Source organism: Ailuropoda melanoleuca, chromosome 12, assembly GCF_002007445.2.
Source record: "Ailuropoda melanoleuca isolate Jingjing chromosome 12, ASM200744v2, whole genome shotgun sequence".
NCBI lineage: Eukaryota > Metazoa > Chordata > Mammalia > Carnivora > Ursidae > Ailuropoda > Ailuropoda melanoleuca.
The window spans coordinates 20249958-20266243 of NC_048229.1; the positions used below are offsets into that span (position 1 = coordinate 20249958).

At 59.6% G+C, this 16286-nt stretch overlaps 2 protein-coding genes across 10 annotated transcripts; one reads left to right on the top strand and one right to left on the bottom strand.

Annotated features, from left to right (window-relative positions):
- The first annotated feature begins 5811 nt into the window (after positions 1-5811).
- RASL10A (RAS like family 10 member A) lies at positions 5812-9266 on the top strand. 8 transcript variants are annotated; one of them, XM_034638203.1, is made up of 4 exons: positions 5812-7099; positions 7366-7416; positions 8206-8315; positions 8562-9266. In XM_034638203.1, the coding sequence occupies exons 1-4, from the start codon at positions 6881-6883 to the stop codon at positions 8827-8829; spliced, it is 648 nt and encodes a 215-aa protein (XP_034494094.1). In that variant the 5' UTR covers positions 5812-6880; the 3' UTR covers positions 8830-9266. The 8 variants fall into 8 exon arrangements, with proteins under 8 accessions (XP_034494094.1, XP_034494093.1, XP_034494099.1 ...); XM_034638202.1 differs by having other exon boundaries at positions 5833-7099; positions 8173-8315; XM_034638205.1 differs by having other exon boundaries at positions 5840-7099; positions 8206-8297.
- Positions 9267-9367: 101 nt separating this feature from the next.
- GAS2L1 (growth arrest specific 2 like 1) lies at positions 9368-15204 on the bottom strand. 2 transcript variants are annotated; one of them, XM_034638201.1, is made up of 6 exons: positions 14785-15204; positions 13160-13811; positions 11697-11804; positions 11501-11597; positions 11228-11399; positions 9368-10705 (listed from the first exon to the last, which is right to left on the bottom strand). In XM_034638201.1, the coding sequence occupies exons 2-6, from the start codon at positions 13790-13792 to the stop codon at positions 9670-9672; spliced, it is 2046 nt and encodes a 681-aa protein (XP_034494092.1). In that variant the 5' UTR covers positions 13793-13811; positions 14785-15204; the 3' UTR covers positions 9368-9669. The 2 variants fall into 2 exon arrangements, with proteins under 2 accessions (XP_034494092.1, XP_034494091.1); XM_034638200.1 differs by having other exon boundaries at positions 13160-14013.
- Between the last annotated feature and the right edge of the window lie 1082 nt (positions 15205-16286).

Consider the following 16286-nt stretch of genomic DNA (forward strand, 5'->3'; position numbering starts at 1 on the left):
TCACACAACGCCAGGATCACGCCCTGAGCCGAAGGCAGACGCTTAACCGCTGTGCCACCCAGGCGCCCCAGCACTTTGCTTTTCTTAACCTATCAGTACAAACAGACCCACCTCAGAATTTCTTGTGTGAACAGGCTGCCATTAGCTGGTGCCTGCGGACGGACGTTCCGGCTGTTTCCATCTTCTGCGAGTCCAAGCAACGGTACAGTAAGTATCTGCCTACATACGTCCTTGCTCGTGGGCCCAAATGTAGCTGTAGGATCTAGCTCCGGAAATGCTAGATCAGGGAGTATAGCATTATCTGTTTTAAATCGTACTTCTTGTTTTGAGAAGGCAATGTATTCACATGGCTCAAAATGCAAAAGGCAAAAAAAAGTGAAAAATCCTACTCATTATTCTCCGCAAAGGAACCAATGTTACCTTCCAAAGAGACTCAAGATGTCTAATATGGCTTTTTCCCCTTTTAGACACAATGGATAGCATGGCATACACCCTGATTTGCACCATACTTCTATCTTGGAGAATTTTCCATCATCAGCCCATTACAGAGAGTGTCCTCATGCCTTTTTAGAATGGCTGTGTGGTTTTCCATTGCAGGGAGGTTACCGTCCCGAACTAGAGCCCCACAACGCCCATTGAGTTGGTACAAGTAATACTGCAAAGAATATTCACTTTTATATACATGGATTAATTCCTCAGGCACGAGTTGCTGGGTCAAAGGTAGGTGCACTCATAATTTTGATCGCCGTTGCTAAAAATTCTCTGGTTTATGGGGCGCCTGGGTGGCACGGCGGTCAGGCATCTGCCTTCGGCTCAGGGTGTGATCCCAGCGTTGTGGGATCGAGCCCCACATCAGGCTCCTCCGCTTGGAGCCTGCTTCTTCCTCTCCCACTCCCCCTGCTTGTGTTCCCTCTCTCGCTGGCTGTCTCTATCTCTGTCAAGTAAATAAATAAAATCTTTAAAAAAAAATTATCTGGTTTACATTCCCGCCAGCCAGGAGTGAGATGCCTACGTCCCCCATATGGTCACAGACAACCCAGTGTATAGATGTGTGCCAAACTGATGGTGAAGAGTGGTACCTTACTGTGTTTTCTGTGTGCCTCTGTTTGTGTGTTTGCGAGCCATTTGCATGTCCTCCTCTCTCTTTTTAAAAGATTGTATTTATTTACTGACTTATTTGAGAGAGCACACACATGTGCGTAGAGGGTTTGGGGGCAGAGGGAGAGGGAAAGAGAATCTCAAGCAGACTCTGCGCTGAGTGCAGAGTCCAACGCGGGGCTCGATCTCACGACCCTGAGATAGGACCTGAGCTGAAATCAAGAGTCAGACGCCTTAACTGACTGAGCCACCCAGGTGCCCCTGGACGTCCTATTCTGTGAGCTGCTTCATATTCATATTTCATATTTTTTGCCCATTTGTAATTGATCCTGTTCTTACTGATTTGTCATTATTTCTCCCCATTTTGTTACTGTCTTTTATTTTTCTGTGCCGAAGACATCTTGCTTTAATGTCTTCTATACTTGCCTGATCTAGTGCTTGTCTGATCTTCATTTGTGCATTTCTATCCTGTTCCATCTGGGCTTTATGTTAGGGACAAGGTAGGGATCCAACTTTCTCTTTTCCCAGATGGTTACCCAGTTGTCTCCACACCATTCACTGAGTAATTCATTTTCCCCACAGAGCCGAAATGTCGTTTGTAACATGTACATTTCCATATGTATATGAGTACTTTTCTGGACCTTGTTCTGCAGCAGAGAATTTTGTCTACTCATTGGCCACTGCGTTTTTTTTAAGTATTGTACCTTTATATTTCCATATTTATAGTACCCTCTTATTCACCCTCTTTGTCCCAATTGAACTTTAGAATTAGTTTGTCCTTGGGTGCCTGGGTGGCTCAGTTGGTTAAGCAATTGCCTCTGGCTTAGGTCATGACCCTGGAGTCACAGGATCGAGTCCTGCATCGGGCTCCCTGCTCAGCAGGGAATCTGCTTCTCCCCCAGCCTGCTGCTTCCACTGCATATACTCTCTCTCTCTCTGTGTCAAATAAATAAATAAAATCTTTTAAAAAAAAGAATAATATATATTTATAAAATAACATAAGTTATGTAATATATAATTTGTAAACTGCACTCCAGACTTTATTCAGATTTGACTCATTTCCCCACTCATGTCCTCATTCGGTTCCCAGAGCCCACATTCCATGTGGCTGTCATGTCTCCTCGGGCTCCTCTAATCTGTGACAGTTTCTCAGACTTTGTTTTTCATGACCTTGACGACTTCAAGGAGTACTGGTGGGGTATGTTGCCGACTATCCCTCAGTTTCGGTCTGTCTGATGTTTTTCTCATGGTTAGACGGGGTTGTGTGTTTTTAGGAGGAAGAACAGAGAGTTGCCCTTCTTTGTCACATCAGATCAGGGCACACATCGGTCTCTCACTGTCACGTTAGCCTGGATCCCTTGGCCAAGGTCGTGTTTCCAGCTTTCTCCGCTGTGGAGTTACTCTCTTCCCCTTTCCCTAGTCTGTTCTTTAGAAGCAAGTCACTAAGTGCAGCCTACACTCGGGAAAGATTGTGGGGGCAGGGAGTAGCCACATAATGACTTGAAATTCTTCTGTAGGAAAGAACTGGTTTCTTCTCCCGTATTTATTTATTAATTCAGTCATTTATATCAGTCTGGACTCATGGATATTCATTTTCCAATTTGGGTTTAATCCAAAAGTACATTATTTATTTTGTTGCATAAATTGTTCCAATCTGGCCATTGGGAGCTCTTCGGGGTAGCCTCCGTGTCCCTTTGATACCACCCATCCTTGCGTTACTTTGCGACTTCCTTGCTCTCTGGAATTACGAGATGCTCCAGGCTCATCTTCTGTTTGTCCTGCCCCAACCCTAGCAGCCGCCATTTCTCCAAGGAGCCTGGTTCCTCTCCTTGGCGAGTGGCCTTAGAAACCAAGATCTAAGTGCTGGGTGTGTTTGTTGCTCCTGGGTAGCACTTCTAGGCCCTCTCAGCAGACAGAGCTAGGAAATACCTGTGTGCACACTGACCCGTGTAGACACACGTCCCTCCGTGGTTTTGTAACTAGTAGCTATTTGCATATAAAAATGAAATTGCCTTATAGGTACAGATCTTGTACCCCCCCACCTTACAAAACTGTCTTGTTTTTCTCCGTTTTATTTCATCTCCTCCCACAACAACTGTGTGAAGTCAAGACCATTGTTATCCTATTACAGTCTAACTGTAAGGCTTAGAGAGTTGGAGTAATTTGCACAGATTACACACTCTTGCGAGGAGACCTCAAACTCAGCCCCACTCCGTGCTGCCTCCTCGGGTCCTGAGGGCCTTCGAGAGGCTGACCACTACACTCGGTGGGTGGCACTATAAGGATGACCAAGGACCCACTCTATGCCAAGCATCTGAGAGAGGGGTGCACCCCCATTCCAGGGCTCGGAGGCTGAGTCACTGCTGGGACAAGTGGTACGGTGCTGTGATTAACGGTCAGGACAGACCACGATGCAAGGGCGGGGCGGGGCCAGAGTAATGGCCCTGGCAGCTGGATGCAGTCCAGGATGCTCGACCCCAGGGAAGGGCTGGACTCAGGCCAGCCAGGGAGAAGCTGTTTAGGCACTGGGGAGAGGGAAGGGCAGTGCTCGCAGGCTGGCATCAGGCGGCTGTGGGCTCAGGTTCCCCCCACCCCCCTGCCTGCCCCTGCCCGGGGCCTCTCTACAGCCTCCCAGCCCACCCCACTTTCTGTGGCTTAACCTTTCAGGGCTCAGCTTAGGCGTGGCATCAGGCCTTTCCTGAGCCCCCAACCTCGGTAGGCGGGCGCCTCCCCTGGGTCGCCTCAGCCCCCAGAGCCCCCAGGCCTTTCCATCTGTCTGTGCCTGGCTGCATGCCTGGCCCCTTCACGCGCCACAGAGGACAGGCAGGAATGAGCTTGGCCACCATAGGCCCAGCACCGGGTCCTATGCACCTCATGAACACATGTAGGGCTGCTTGATGCGTGCTCCCGGGAGCACCGAATGGAAGCATGTGAGGAGCCTGGGAGCCGCGGTGGCAGCAGACAGCCTCCTGGCTGCCTCTGACTGGGGAAGGAGTGAGGGGACCCCTGAGGGAAATGTTGAAATTCCATCCCAGCCCAAGTTCTCTGGCTTGCTAGTCTTCGGGAAGCCTGTCACCCGGGCGGCCCACTCCTGTCATAGCTCAACTCCATCCCACGTATGAAAGGGGCTTCCTCAAAGTCCCTCCCCACGGGGCCACAGGCTCCCAGCTGATCTTCTCCCGAAGGCCTTCTGGTCCCTCGGCTGCTCAGAACGTCAGACCTGATGATGCAATGTCCTGGGTTCCAGTGCCTGTGCCGTCACTTTCCTGCCGGGCAATCTCAGGCCAACCTTTGCACCCCTGGGCCTCGAGGAGCATGAGGCTATGGGTCGGGGCATGGCACCTCACAGCCCCTTGCTAAACGGGGACTGCTGCTAGGGGTGCTGGCACAGGAGTTTCCTAGGGGATGGGTCACCCCCGTGAGGTCTGCAGGGCTTTGTAGAAGCTTTAGGACATTCCCTGTCCAGAGTGTCCTCCATCATTTCCAAACCGTGCACTAGGAAAGCACACTGGGACCAGAGATGTCCCCAACCCAGCCACACACAGCCCAGTTTGCTGGTTCTGAAGAAGCCTTGCCCGAGAAGGCTATCTGTCAGAAAGAGAAGCAAGGAAGGTTTTCCAGAGGAAGGACACGCAGAGCGAGTTCCCAAGGGTGGTCTTGCTCCCAAGGAGCAAGAAGATAGGGTGCTCCAGTCAGAGATGCGGGTCCCACCCAGGGCCTCAAGGAAGACCGTCCTGATGTCGGCCCTGCACTCTCCTCAATGCCAAAAGGGAAGGAGAGCTTAGTTTATGCTCAGTCTTGTTCCCCAAAGGAATTGAGGCAGCTCACAAAACCCCAAAGTCTGAAATGTTATGAAGTGAGTGGGGAAGGTGGGTGAAGGGAAAGAATCATGGCAGGAAAGGAAGATGAAGCCAGGAGCCCCCACTCACTGGGCTTGAAGACCTGGAACACCCACAAGAGACAGTCACAAGTCTGGCTCTGAGCTCCCTAGTGGTTAGGGAGAAGAGTGAAAGCAGATCCAGTTCCCCAACCCAGTGTGGGAAGACGAAAACACAACCAGAACTCTGGAGAAACACCCTCTGTTGCCATCACTTGCTTCCCGGAGGAGGTACCCTCTCTTCACTTCAGAGCTAAGCTCCTCCTCTCTCCTCCACTTCCCTCAGGCTGGAGTGGGCTTGTCTATGCTCCTACGATGCCTGGATCCCATGTGTTCTAGAACATTCTCTCCTAAGGTAGGACTTTTCCCTCTCCCTCCCCACCTCTCCAGTCCCGGTGAGCAGTAAGCCGGGGAATGCTTGTTGAAGAGACACACAAGTAAAAACCTTGGTCAGTGCAGAAACATAGAGGTGTCCGTACATTTCTCCCAGCACTTGGGCATCTGGTCAGAGAACTAGGAGAGTCCCCCTCTGCAGGGAGGAGGCAAGCAGAAGTAGAGGATGGGGGCTGGACAAACCCAGACTTCCAGAGCTGTAATGGTGAAGGAGCTTCTCACCAGATCCAGGGAGGGGGGAGTTTGGGCTTTGAGGGAAGATACAGGTGGAGACTGAGGCAGAAAACTCAGCTTCCGCAGTGACAGAGGTGGTGCTGTCCAATTTCTGGATCTTTCAGCCTTGTTGGGCGGGGATTTGGGGCTGAGCTACTGTGACCCGGTGTGTACCGGGCTCAGCACACTCTGTCCAGCCCCACCTGGATGACGGCCATCTGATATATTGTTTCATGCTGGACATTCACCTCTGTGTGCAGGACAGAAGTGGGAGGGCTCCTCCTAGGAGACCACAGGCTGTGCGTCAGGGAACACCCACTGCCCGCCAACCTTGGAGAGTCCCCTCCAGGGCCTGTTTTCCTCTCTCAAACGGAGATAACTAGGCTAAGTCTGAGGGTTCAGTGATCGCTAGGCAACAGCTTAGTAAAGGGCCCAGCACGTAGTAGGGTCTCAAGCCCGGTGTCTGCCTTTGATGGATGCGGAGCAGAGAGCCAGCGCAGTGCGGAGACTCGCCCAAGGTCACACAGCTGGGGCTGTAGAGCCGACCCCGGGCGGCCTGACTCCGGCGGATTGTGTTTGTCTGGAGCCAGCTTGCGGGAGCGGTGTTTGGAGGAACGGACGCGGACGTGGGCGGGAAGGGACTTCTATTTTGGAGCGGGTGAGAGGAGCGCGGGACACGGAGGGGCTGGATCCCTCCCCCAGCTCCCTGCGCCCCAGTCACCTTCCCGCCACCCTTCCCGGTAGGTGCGTCCCGGGCGGGTAGGGGGGAGGTGGGAGGGGCGGGCCGGCGGTTACCTCATCGCCGCCTCCGGGAGGCTCCGCTCGCTCTCTCGCGCCGCTGGCTGGGGCGGCGACTCAGGGAGCCGGAGCGGCAGAAGGACGGAGGGACGGAGGCACCGCGAGGCAGCGCCGCCCCCGCGCCGCGATCCGCTGCGGGACCCTCGCGGCCAGGAGGTCGGCCCTCGGTGCTCGTGCTGCCGGCGGCGCCTCCAGTCGCGCTGCGGGGCGGAGGAGGCGTCTGCACGGCGCGCAGGAGGCGTCTGCACGGCGCGCAGGAGCTGCTTTCTCCCGAGCTTCGGCACCTGCCGGAGCTGCTCGTGCGTCCTCCGTCGGCCTGCTCGGCTGTCTGCCCTCCGGCCGCACGCTCCGTCCTCTGGCCCGGCCTCTCCAGGCCGGGGCTGCTCCGGGGGAGGATGAGGGGCGCGGAGCCAGGGCGCACCGGGCAGGGCACGCGGGGCGCACGGCGCTGCGCTGGCCCATGAGGCTTTCCAGCGCTGGACGCGGCAGGGCGCGCGGGCCATGGGGGGCAGCCTGCGGGTGGCCGTGCTGGGCGCCCCGGGCGTGGGCAAGACGGCCATCATCCGCCAGTTCCTGTTCGGTGACTACCCCGAACGCCACCGGCCCACGGACGGGCCACGCCTCTACCGGCCCGCGGTGCTGCTCGACGGCGCGGTCTACGACCTGAGCATTCGCGACGGCGACGGCGCTCGCCCGGGTCAGAACCCCGGAGGTCCAGAGGTAGCGGCTGGAGGGGCGGGCAGGGGCGTGTGACAGCGTGTGTGCATGTGGGGGTGGCATGCTCGGTGCACACGTGCGTATCTGCCTGGACAGCCCCGGGATGCCCAACTGTGTTCCTGGATTGAGGATGAATGTGTCCTGGGGGTTTGTGCGTCTCTCTCCTTCTTGACGGCCGGGAGCTGCCCAAGATCAGGCCCCAGGCCGGCGATTTTGCAAATCGGCTTTTTCTCACTCGCCTAAACTGCCTGTATATTTGCCTGCCTCAGCTGGTGGTTCTGGATCAGTGCCTGGCAGAGCACGGTTGTGCCTCCCTGAGGGTGAGCACTGTAGGTCTGGGGTCTTAAGCACAGCCTTAGTGGGGGGAGGATGGGGCCAGACACAGGAGTACTTTCTAGGGTGGTCATTCTCTGCTCCCTTATTCCTGTGACTTGGAGCAAAGATTCCTGTAGCAATTGGTGTGAAGTCCAGGACAAACTTCAAATTCTTGGAGCTGGATGCCTCGGAGAGATGAAGAGGAAAGTGCACGCAGAATTAAGCAGGGCTTCCTGGAGGGGGGGACGTTTGGGCTGACCCTGGAAGGATGAGTGAAGTTTTGATTAAAAGAAGTGGCAAAAGCCTGGCAGGTGCACAGAGCAGCCTGTGCTTAGGCAGCGAGGCCTGAATGTATACAGCTGCCCATAATCAGTGGTCTCCGAGGGCCCCGGGGAAACACGGAGCCCAGCGCTTAGAGGCAGCTGTAGTAAACAGGGAGGAAGGGCCTAAGGCGCCACCAAACCACCCCCACCCCGCCCCCCTCTCCCCCGCTGAGCTTTGGAAAGCTGGAAGGAGGAAGCTAGGGGGTGGGCAGAAAGGAGGCCGAGAGTGAAGCACGGCTGGTAGCTGACTGGCTTCAGGCACCGGTTAGAAATTTTTACCCTGGCGAGGACATTAGGGCCTGGAGCTTGGGGGGAGATGGCACACAGTAGGTGGGGACGGCCGAGGCCTGAGGATGAACTGTGGGTTTAGACCCTTCAGAGGGTCTGGCTGTCAGAGAGTAAGAAAGGGTCTCTGGCAAACTCCGGCCTCCCACCCAGGAGTGGCCGGACTCCAAGGACTGGAGTTTGCAGGACACGGACGCCTTCGTGCTCGTCTACGACATCTGCAGCCCGGACAGTTTCGACTACGTGAAGGCGCTACGGCAGCGCATCTCGGAGACCAGGTGGGGACACGGCCACAGGTATGTGTGGGCGGTGGAGGGGAGCTTTTGCCATTCTGGCTGGGCCTTTGCCCAAGGGGCGCGGGTGGGTTCTTCCCCAGTGCTGGCCGGGTCTCAGGCCTGCCGGCTATGCGGTCTTCGGGCCGTTCGGGGCTGGTGTTTCCTGAGGGGGGTCTCTGGCCACAGGAGTGTGGCCACTGCGGGGGAAAGTTGTCTCGGGCCGTGGGGTGTCCGGCATGGCAGCCCTCGTCCCCATCTGGCCCACAGGCCGGCGGGCGCACCCGAGGCTCCCATCCTCGTGGTAGGCAACAAGCGGGACCGGCAGCGGCTGCGCTTCGGGCCTCGGCGCGCGCTGGCCGCCCTGGTGCGCCGGGGCTGGCGCTGCGGCTACCTCGAGTGCTCCGCGAAGTACAACTGGCACGTGCTGCGTCTTTTCCGCGAGCTGCTGCGCTGCGCTTTGGTGCGAGCGCGCCCTGCGCATCCGGCCCTGCGCCTGCAGGGGGCGCTGCACCCCGCGCGCTGCAGCCTCATGTGACTGAACTGGACGACGACGCCGATGGGTGGGTGGGAGGGTGGTTTGATTGGAACAACCGGGTACCTGGATTGGACGAAATTGCCCAACTTCTCTCGGATTGGACAGGACAAAGTCTCCTCCCTGATTGGATGAGGAAACCTCCCACTCAGTTTCCCGGGCGACAGGACTCTCTTTGAGCCTCATTGGACCCCGCCAGGCCCCAAGCTACATTGGGCTGGAACCGTTCTTTCTGGGACTTCATTGGGTTACAATTCCATTGGATAGAAGGGACTTGGCTATGAATCTGATTGGAAGCTCTCAGGTTGCTCCTGCGGCGTCATTGGACAAACTCTTAAGTCACACCTCTCGGGAGGTAATAAAGAGGAAAGCAATGCAAGCGCCCCCCGCATTTCTTAGATAGGCTGCATGGTCGTTAGCTTAGAGGTCCGAGCTGCCAGGCATTGCTCCCTGGCAGTCAATGCCAGAATCCCGACATGTAGTAAGGGTCCCCCCAAAAGGTGTGACGGCCCCAAGGCTGACCCCAAGAAGCAGACACAAGTGGCTGGAACAATACTTTACTTGTCAGGCTCTGCAGGGCCACAGGACCTCAGGAGGGGTCCTCACTGGCCTCCTCTAAGGCATTCAATAATATTAGTAATTAAATAGCAATGCTCATCCCCCAACCGGAATGTACAACAGAGGTCCCATTGTGCCATGTGGTCCCAAGGGGTCTGGTCCCATGAGGTCTGGTACCCAAGAGGCAGGGGTGGGGGTGGGGGGCTCCCTGATGCAGAGGGGTTAAGGCCACGAAGGAAAAGGAAGAGAAGGAATGGGGGCCTGGGGGGCAGCTGGGCTGGTTCATCACATCCAGGAATCCGGCTCTGCCCTTGGGCTCACGGAGTGCAAGGCATGCCAGGACCCAGGCTCTGTGGATCCAGATGGGCGCCGAGGGCCCCGAGGCGTCGGGATGCGTGAGGGTTTTCGGTCTGGCTGTGTGTCCATCCGGCCCCGTGCCCAGGTCCTCGGGAGCTCCAGGCCAGCCAGGGGGCTCCCAGGTGCATCTGGTGGGCCCCCCACACCGGGGCAGGGGCTGCCTTCATCAGAAGAGCTGGACAGGATTGGGCCTCGGGGCCCAGGCAGCCCATTGGCCATCCGGCCAGAGTCCCCGGGTTGGCCACACTTGCCACCCAGAACACTGAGGGATGAAGAGGAAGAGCTGGAGGAACAGTAGGCTGAGTCAGGAGCTGGAGGGTCTGGGGCCCGAGCTGGGTCAGAGGCTGGTCCCGTGGGGGTCCTGCCAGCAGCAGCCTCAAGGGCTCGGGCATTGGCCAGGAACTCCTCTTCCAAGCGCCGGAACAGCTGCTGCTCCTGCTTCGGGTCAAGCTGCAGGGGGGTGCGGAAGACACTGGCCGGTGTGGCGCCCAACTCTGGACCCGGGCTGGAGACCCGGAGAGGCCGGGGGGCTGCAGGGCTGCGAGCCCGGGGAGTCTGGGGGCTGCTCCTGCCTGAGCCCCCGCTGACCCTGCCCCGGGGCACCCATGAGTGCTGCCCATCTCGGTCCCTGCGCACCAACAGCATGGTCTGCTCCTCACGGCTCTGGCTCCGGGCCCGTCGGGCAGGGCTGGGGGCCAACATCTGGGCTCCCCTGCCTCCTGGGGCCCCACGGGGCCGCCCCCGATCCAGTCGGTCTCTGGACTGGCTGCGCGGAGCAGGGGGCCGTCGCGGGGAGGCTGGGGTGCCAGTGGTCAGCCGCCGACTGGGCCGCTCCCTCTGGGGGCCAGTGCCCGAGTCTTCACTGCGGACACCAAGGGTGCCGCTCTGGGCTGAGGACGCAGAGGAGTCGCTGTCCCCGGAGTAGCGGCGGGAGCGGGGATGGGGGGGCAGCTGGTCCCGGGCCCTGGGGCAGGGGAACAAGAGAGAGAGATGCGGCATAGGGAGACAGGACTGGCATGCAGAAAAGGCAGGAGAGGAAGGAACAAGCAGCCAAATGGTTGGGGGCGGGGAAGACACCTATGGTGGTGGCGGGGGCTGTCAAGGGCTTCCGTCAGTCCTGGGGACTTCCAGAGAGAAGTGAGGGACTCGGTGGCAGCTTCCGGCAGCCAGGGCCACCCCCCAGCCCACGGCAGCGGAAGAAGCCAGGCTCCGAGCTCCCCCTCCCCAGGCCTCTCGCTTCCTGGGCAGGCCAGAGGGAAGCGGGTAGGACTGGCCGCCGCCCAGCCCCCAGGGCCTGCCCCAGCTGTGTTGTTCGGCTGCTTGGGTTGCCATGGAGATAGGAAGCCAGGCCTGCCCCCACCCACGGGAACTTTTCCCAGGGTGTGAGTCACTCTGGAGCGCAGGCTCCTTCGTCATCCAGGCCAGGGCGGACGCCCCCCACCCCCACCCTCTGGGCCCCTCACCCCCAAGTCCTCCTGCCTCTCACCTGAGGGGGGTCTCTGTTCCCTCCTTTGAGGTGCGTAAGCTAATGGGCGTCACCTCTGGCCGGGAGCTCCGCCGCTCACCCCCAGGGGCTGGGCTGCCTGCGCGAGGGCTGGGGGTGGGCGACACCCTCTGTGGGGAGAAGGCGCGAGCCCTGGGCTGGGGCGGGCGGTGGGCTGCGGGGTGAGAGAGCAGGTGGCAGGTGAAGGGTGGTGCCACAGACCGGAGTGCTCTGCCCGCCCGCCCATCCGCCCACACCCCCGCCACAGGCACTGACCCGACGACGAACAGCGGCAAGGGTCATGCTTGTCCAGATAGTGCTCCAGAGTGTCCCAGCCGCCACCCACGCGCACCATCACGTGGCTCCTCAGCACCTGTTGGAGCCCAGTGTGGGCTAGTCACGGCCTGTCCCTGTCAGTGGACCCCGCAGCCCCCCGCGGGCCGCTGCCTGCAGGGCAGCCCCGAGCTCTTACCCGCACAAAGATGAGGAGACTGGAGTCTCCCACGCGGTACTTCCCCTCCGAGACTTTGATCATGGGAAACTGGTCTGGGCAGGTGCAGCAGCCCAAGATCTCCCTCACCTGGGGCCAGAGAGCAGAGGCTGGAGGTCAGGGCTGCAGTCCCTCCTCCTGGGGCCTGATGTCAGCAGCTCCAGGCTCAAGAGGAAGCAGGTCCTTCCGGGGGAAAGGGGGCACGGACCGTGTTGCCCCAGACTTGGGTGCGGGCTCTACATCTGACCTGTCACCAGCTCCCCTTCCCCTTTGACTGTCAGAGGTCAGGGAGCTGACCCGGAAAGGCCGGTGGCGCTGTGGTCAGACCAGGGCTTGGGACCCCAAGGAGGCGCATCCCTCCAGCCCCTGAGCCTGGGGCAGCCCTGGAAGCCGTCCTCACTCCCCCTTTACCTACTTCACAGACACAGAGGGTGAGGCCCCACAGGGAGGCCAGGTCCTGGGAGGAGGCAGGCCAGGGACACGAGTACCACAGACAGGTAGTGACACACACACACACAAACCCCGACATGCGCACACAGGCCACACGCCCAGCTAGCAGACATCTGCCCACATGCCCCTTCCCCCAGACCAGGAGCTGCCAGACTGGCTATGTGGGCAGCCCTGCCCGCCTCGCAGCCCACAGTGGAGCCAGAGGAAATGAGCAGGTGGAGCCTCGGGTGACCCTGGCCCAAGATAGGGGTGGGGTGGCAGCCTCTGCCCATGACCAGCCGGCTACCCCCCTCTGGGATAGGCACATCATAGTCCTAACCTCCTGATAAGAAGGAAACTCTTGGCCAGCCTGCGGGGGCGTCAGGGATACCTAGGTCCTGAGAAGGGGAGGAGGGAGCTGGGGCTATGGTCTGGCACCTCTTACGCTCACAGCAGAGCTAATCCCGTCCTTCGGAGAGGACTTCGGGCTCCTAGCAGCAGCTCTGGGCCTGGCTTCCCATGGCAGTGATGTGTGCAGGGCCCCGGGGAGAGGGTGGGCCTGCAGAGCCCTGGGGAGCTCCACTAGGCACTCTCTGAGAGCCTACTGTGTGCCGGGCACCTTGCTCAGAGCCCAGCGTCACACGCACCCGCTCATCCTCCAGCTCTGTGATGGGGATGCGACTGTCTTGCCCTCGAGTACATACAGAAGGGGTCAAATCATGCAGCCCCCCCCGGATGAGGGAGCGTACGTACGGCACTTCTCTGATGCACGGCAGCCCTTAAAGGAAGCGGGGAGATCGTGCCCTGGAGCTCAGATTGTACCCCAGGCCCAGCAGGGCCGTGTGACCTCACCCAGCGCTTCTCCCTCTCCGGGTCTGCGCCCATGTCCTTGGGGCCAGGTATACAGTTGGTGCTCAACATATGCACCATTCCCTGCACCAGGCTGTCCTGTCCCCTGGCACGCGGTGGGGGCACAAGGCAGGGCCACGGGCATGCGCCCTCTATGGCAGACTCACCAGCTCGTCGAGGTTGCGCAGGTCGTTGGGTGTCATGCGGGGCCCGCGGGCGGGAGCCCCTGCTGCTGTGGCAGTTTCGGGGGTGTCCTCCTCGGCTGTGGGGGCATGGGGGGCAGGGGGGGCAGCTCGTAGCTCCCGCTCAATCTCCTGTTCAAACTGCACAAGGCGAGGGGCGAGCAGGCCAAGGCGGGCCCCACGCCGTGCCACCTCGAGCAGGCACAGCACCACGCTCTTCTCGTTCTTCCGCAGCACCAGGTCCTCGGTCTCAAACATGAGCACTTCGGGCACACCCAGCTCTGTTCGGCACCAGCCGATGAACGTGGCCACGTTGTCGCGGGCCATGAAAGAGCCGGGTGCCACGCTGTGCGCCTGGAAGGCCACCCCACGGGCTGGACGGGCAGCGGCCAAAGCGCGGGCGGCCTCGGTGACAGCATTGGCATGTTGGCACAGGGTGGTGCCCGTGGCCAGCCCCGTCAGGAAGCCATCACCACCGCTGGGCAGACCCAGGCCGTACAAGGCGTTGAGCCATTCGGCCAGGTCCTCTTTCATGGCCTCCACGTAGGCCTCACTCGAGCGGAACGGCCGCACGCTCTTGGCTGCCGAGCCCGCGATGCCCGCCACCGGGTCCGCCATGCCCGGGCCAGCCGAGTCACTGTGGGTGGGCAGGGACACAGGACTGCTATGAGGACCCAGGAAGCACTCAGTACAGACAGACTAAGCCGCTGACCACTTGCAACTCGCCTGTCATCTCAGGCCAGATGCCCGGTTTTGCGTGCTGGCTGTGAGAAACTTCACTGTACCTCAGTTTCCTCGTCTGTGAAATGGGTACAATAATAGTACCTTCCTTGCAGGACCTAATGAGATAATTTGTATGAATGACTTAGTATCTCTAAGTGGTTGCTATTTCCCTCTGGGAGGGGGGGCAATGGGAGACTTGGCTGAATCCTCCCTCCCTCGCAGGCATACACGCATCCTTATTGCCCCACAGGGTAGGTGAAAAGCAGAGCCCTAGAGATGCAGCCCACAGGCGTGGACTCACAATGGACAGGCAGGGCCTGTCCAGGAATCCGGGTCCCAACCTCAGGAATGGTTAGCTCCATTGCTCAGGGCTGGTACCTGGCCCCCCACCTCTGCGAAAGTCCCGGGTTCTCCCTCAGCTCCCCTTCCCTAAGGACTGTGTCATTATAACAACGACATAACAGCAGTAACAACCGCAATGCCCCTGCCCAGGGCTGAGAGTCAGTGATTTTATCTCCATTTTACAGATGAGGAAACTGAGGTGCACAGTGCGTTAAGGGCTCGCTCAAGGTCGCAGAGCAGTGGGTGGCAAAGCCAGGCCAACCTGAGCCTCACTGCTGATCCCAAGCGCCTGGGCAGCCCGGGGGCTGGAGGGAGGCCCCGCCTCCTCTGAGGAGCCTCCTTAGCGCCGCAGGCCGGGTGCGCGCGGGCCGGGACTCAGCCGGGACTCAGCCGGGCCTCCGCCGGCCCCGGCTGGCCTCCGGGCTTTGGCCCAGAGAGGGTGCGGGGCCGCCCAAGGTCACACAGCCCCGGGGAACGGAGGCCGCAGCTGCCAGGTCCCCGTAAATGTGCGCCAGGCAGGGGGTGCTGGGGGTCCCCGCGCTCACCTGGCTCATCCTGCGGCCTCGGGGAGCATCGCCCCGGCGGGGCCGAGCGGGGCCGGGCCGCCGCAGGCAGGCGCCGCCCGAGCCACAGCGATCCGGTCCCGCGGCAAAGGCCTCCGCACCCGCCCGCCCGCCGTCTCCGCCCCGCCTCCCTGGAATTCGGATCCGGCCCGAGGGGGCGGGCGGGGCCGCGCGCTCTTAAAGGCGCAGCGCTGTTCCCGGGCCGGGAGGGCCGACCGAGGGAGGAGCTGGAGTCTCCTGACTGGGGTGGGGTGGTACCAGGGCTCCCAGGCGACCCCACCAGCCTCGACGCCGCATCCCCGCTCAGGCTGGTCCCTACGGTCCCTTCCAAACCTCCTTGGTCTCCCAGGGAGAGGTGTGGGCGCTTTTAATTGCACTCTCTCCCGGGATAGCTGCCGCCTCGGGCGAGCCGTACAGCCATTTCCCAAGATGAACTCAGGAAGCGATAGGAACCGGGGCTGCAAAGTCACCTCCGTCTGGAGTGAACCTTCCTAGGCCAGATAAATGAGGTCAGCGTGACTGGGGTGCGAGCTTCCTACCAGCAGCGCGGGCCTCGTGGAGGGGGAGGATGACCTGTTCTGCGCACCCAGGCATGCCACTCCTCACTGAATGCTCATCTTTAACCTCGACCATTTCTCTGATGAGGACACTGAGGCTCAGAGGGGTAGGCAGGTGGCTAAGGCCTGGGGATCTGACACCTTGGCCCCTGCCCTTTGTGGGGAGGCCCATCCCCAACCACCTGTGGCTGCCCAGGTCAGACACAGAATTGAGGGGAAAGGAGGATATGAACTGGCTTGGCTTGGGAGGGTTAATCGCCACTGGTTTCTTTTCAAACTGCAGAGGAGGGACCTGGCTGGGACCAGCGGGAAATCCTGCCCCCTGCTGCTGGCTGGGCTGCAGCCTCGCTGGCCAGGCGGGGCCAGCCTGGGGGGAAGCACCACCACCCACAGCCAAGTCTCAGAGCTTTCATAAAGCTCCTACTGTGCACCAGGCCTGCTCTGTGCCCTTGACCTGAACTAGTCCAGTCACCTCTATGCCCCAAACTAGGGCTCAAGAGAGCAGCTGGTGGAGTCTGGGTTTGAACATGGCCATTATGGGAATATCCTCATTCACGCATCAGGGCCATTTGTTGAGTACCTACTGTGTGCTACACCTCCTGGTGCCAGGCTGATCCCATACATCGTCGCTCCGAGTCCTCATGACTCAGCGGGCTCACAGTCCGGTGTCCTAGATACCAAAATGGTGCAGGTTCTGATCTACCCTCTCCTTCAGCACCCCTACCCACAGAGAGTGAGGAAGGCCGGTAATTAGTAATAGTAATGGCTGACATTTATGTGGCACCTACTGTGTGCTGGGTCTCTCCTGGCACTGGGAACAGAGAGCAAAAAGTGGGGAAGGAAACAGAGCCAGCTCTTGGGGTTCACAGTGTGGTAGGAAGGCAGCCCCTGGGCTGAAAGAGGGATGAGGCACCAGGGAAGAGAGAG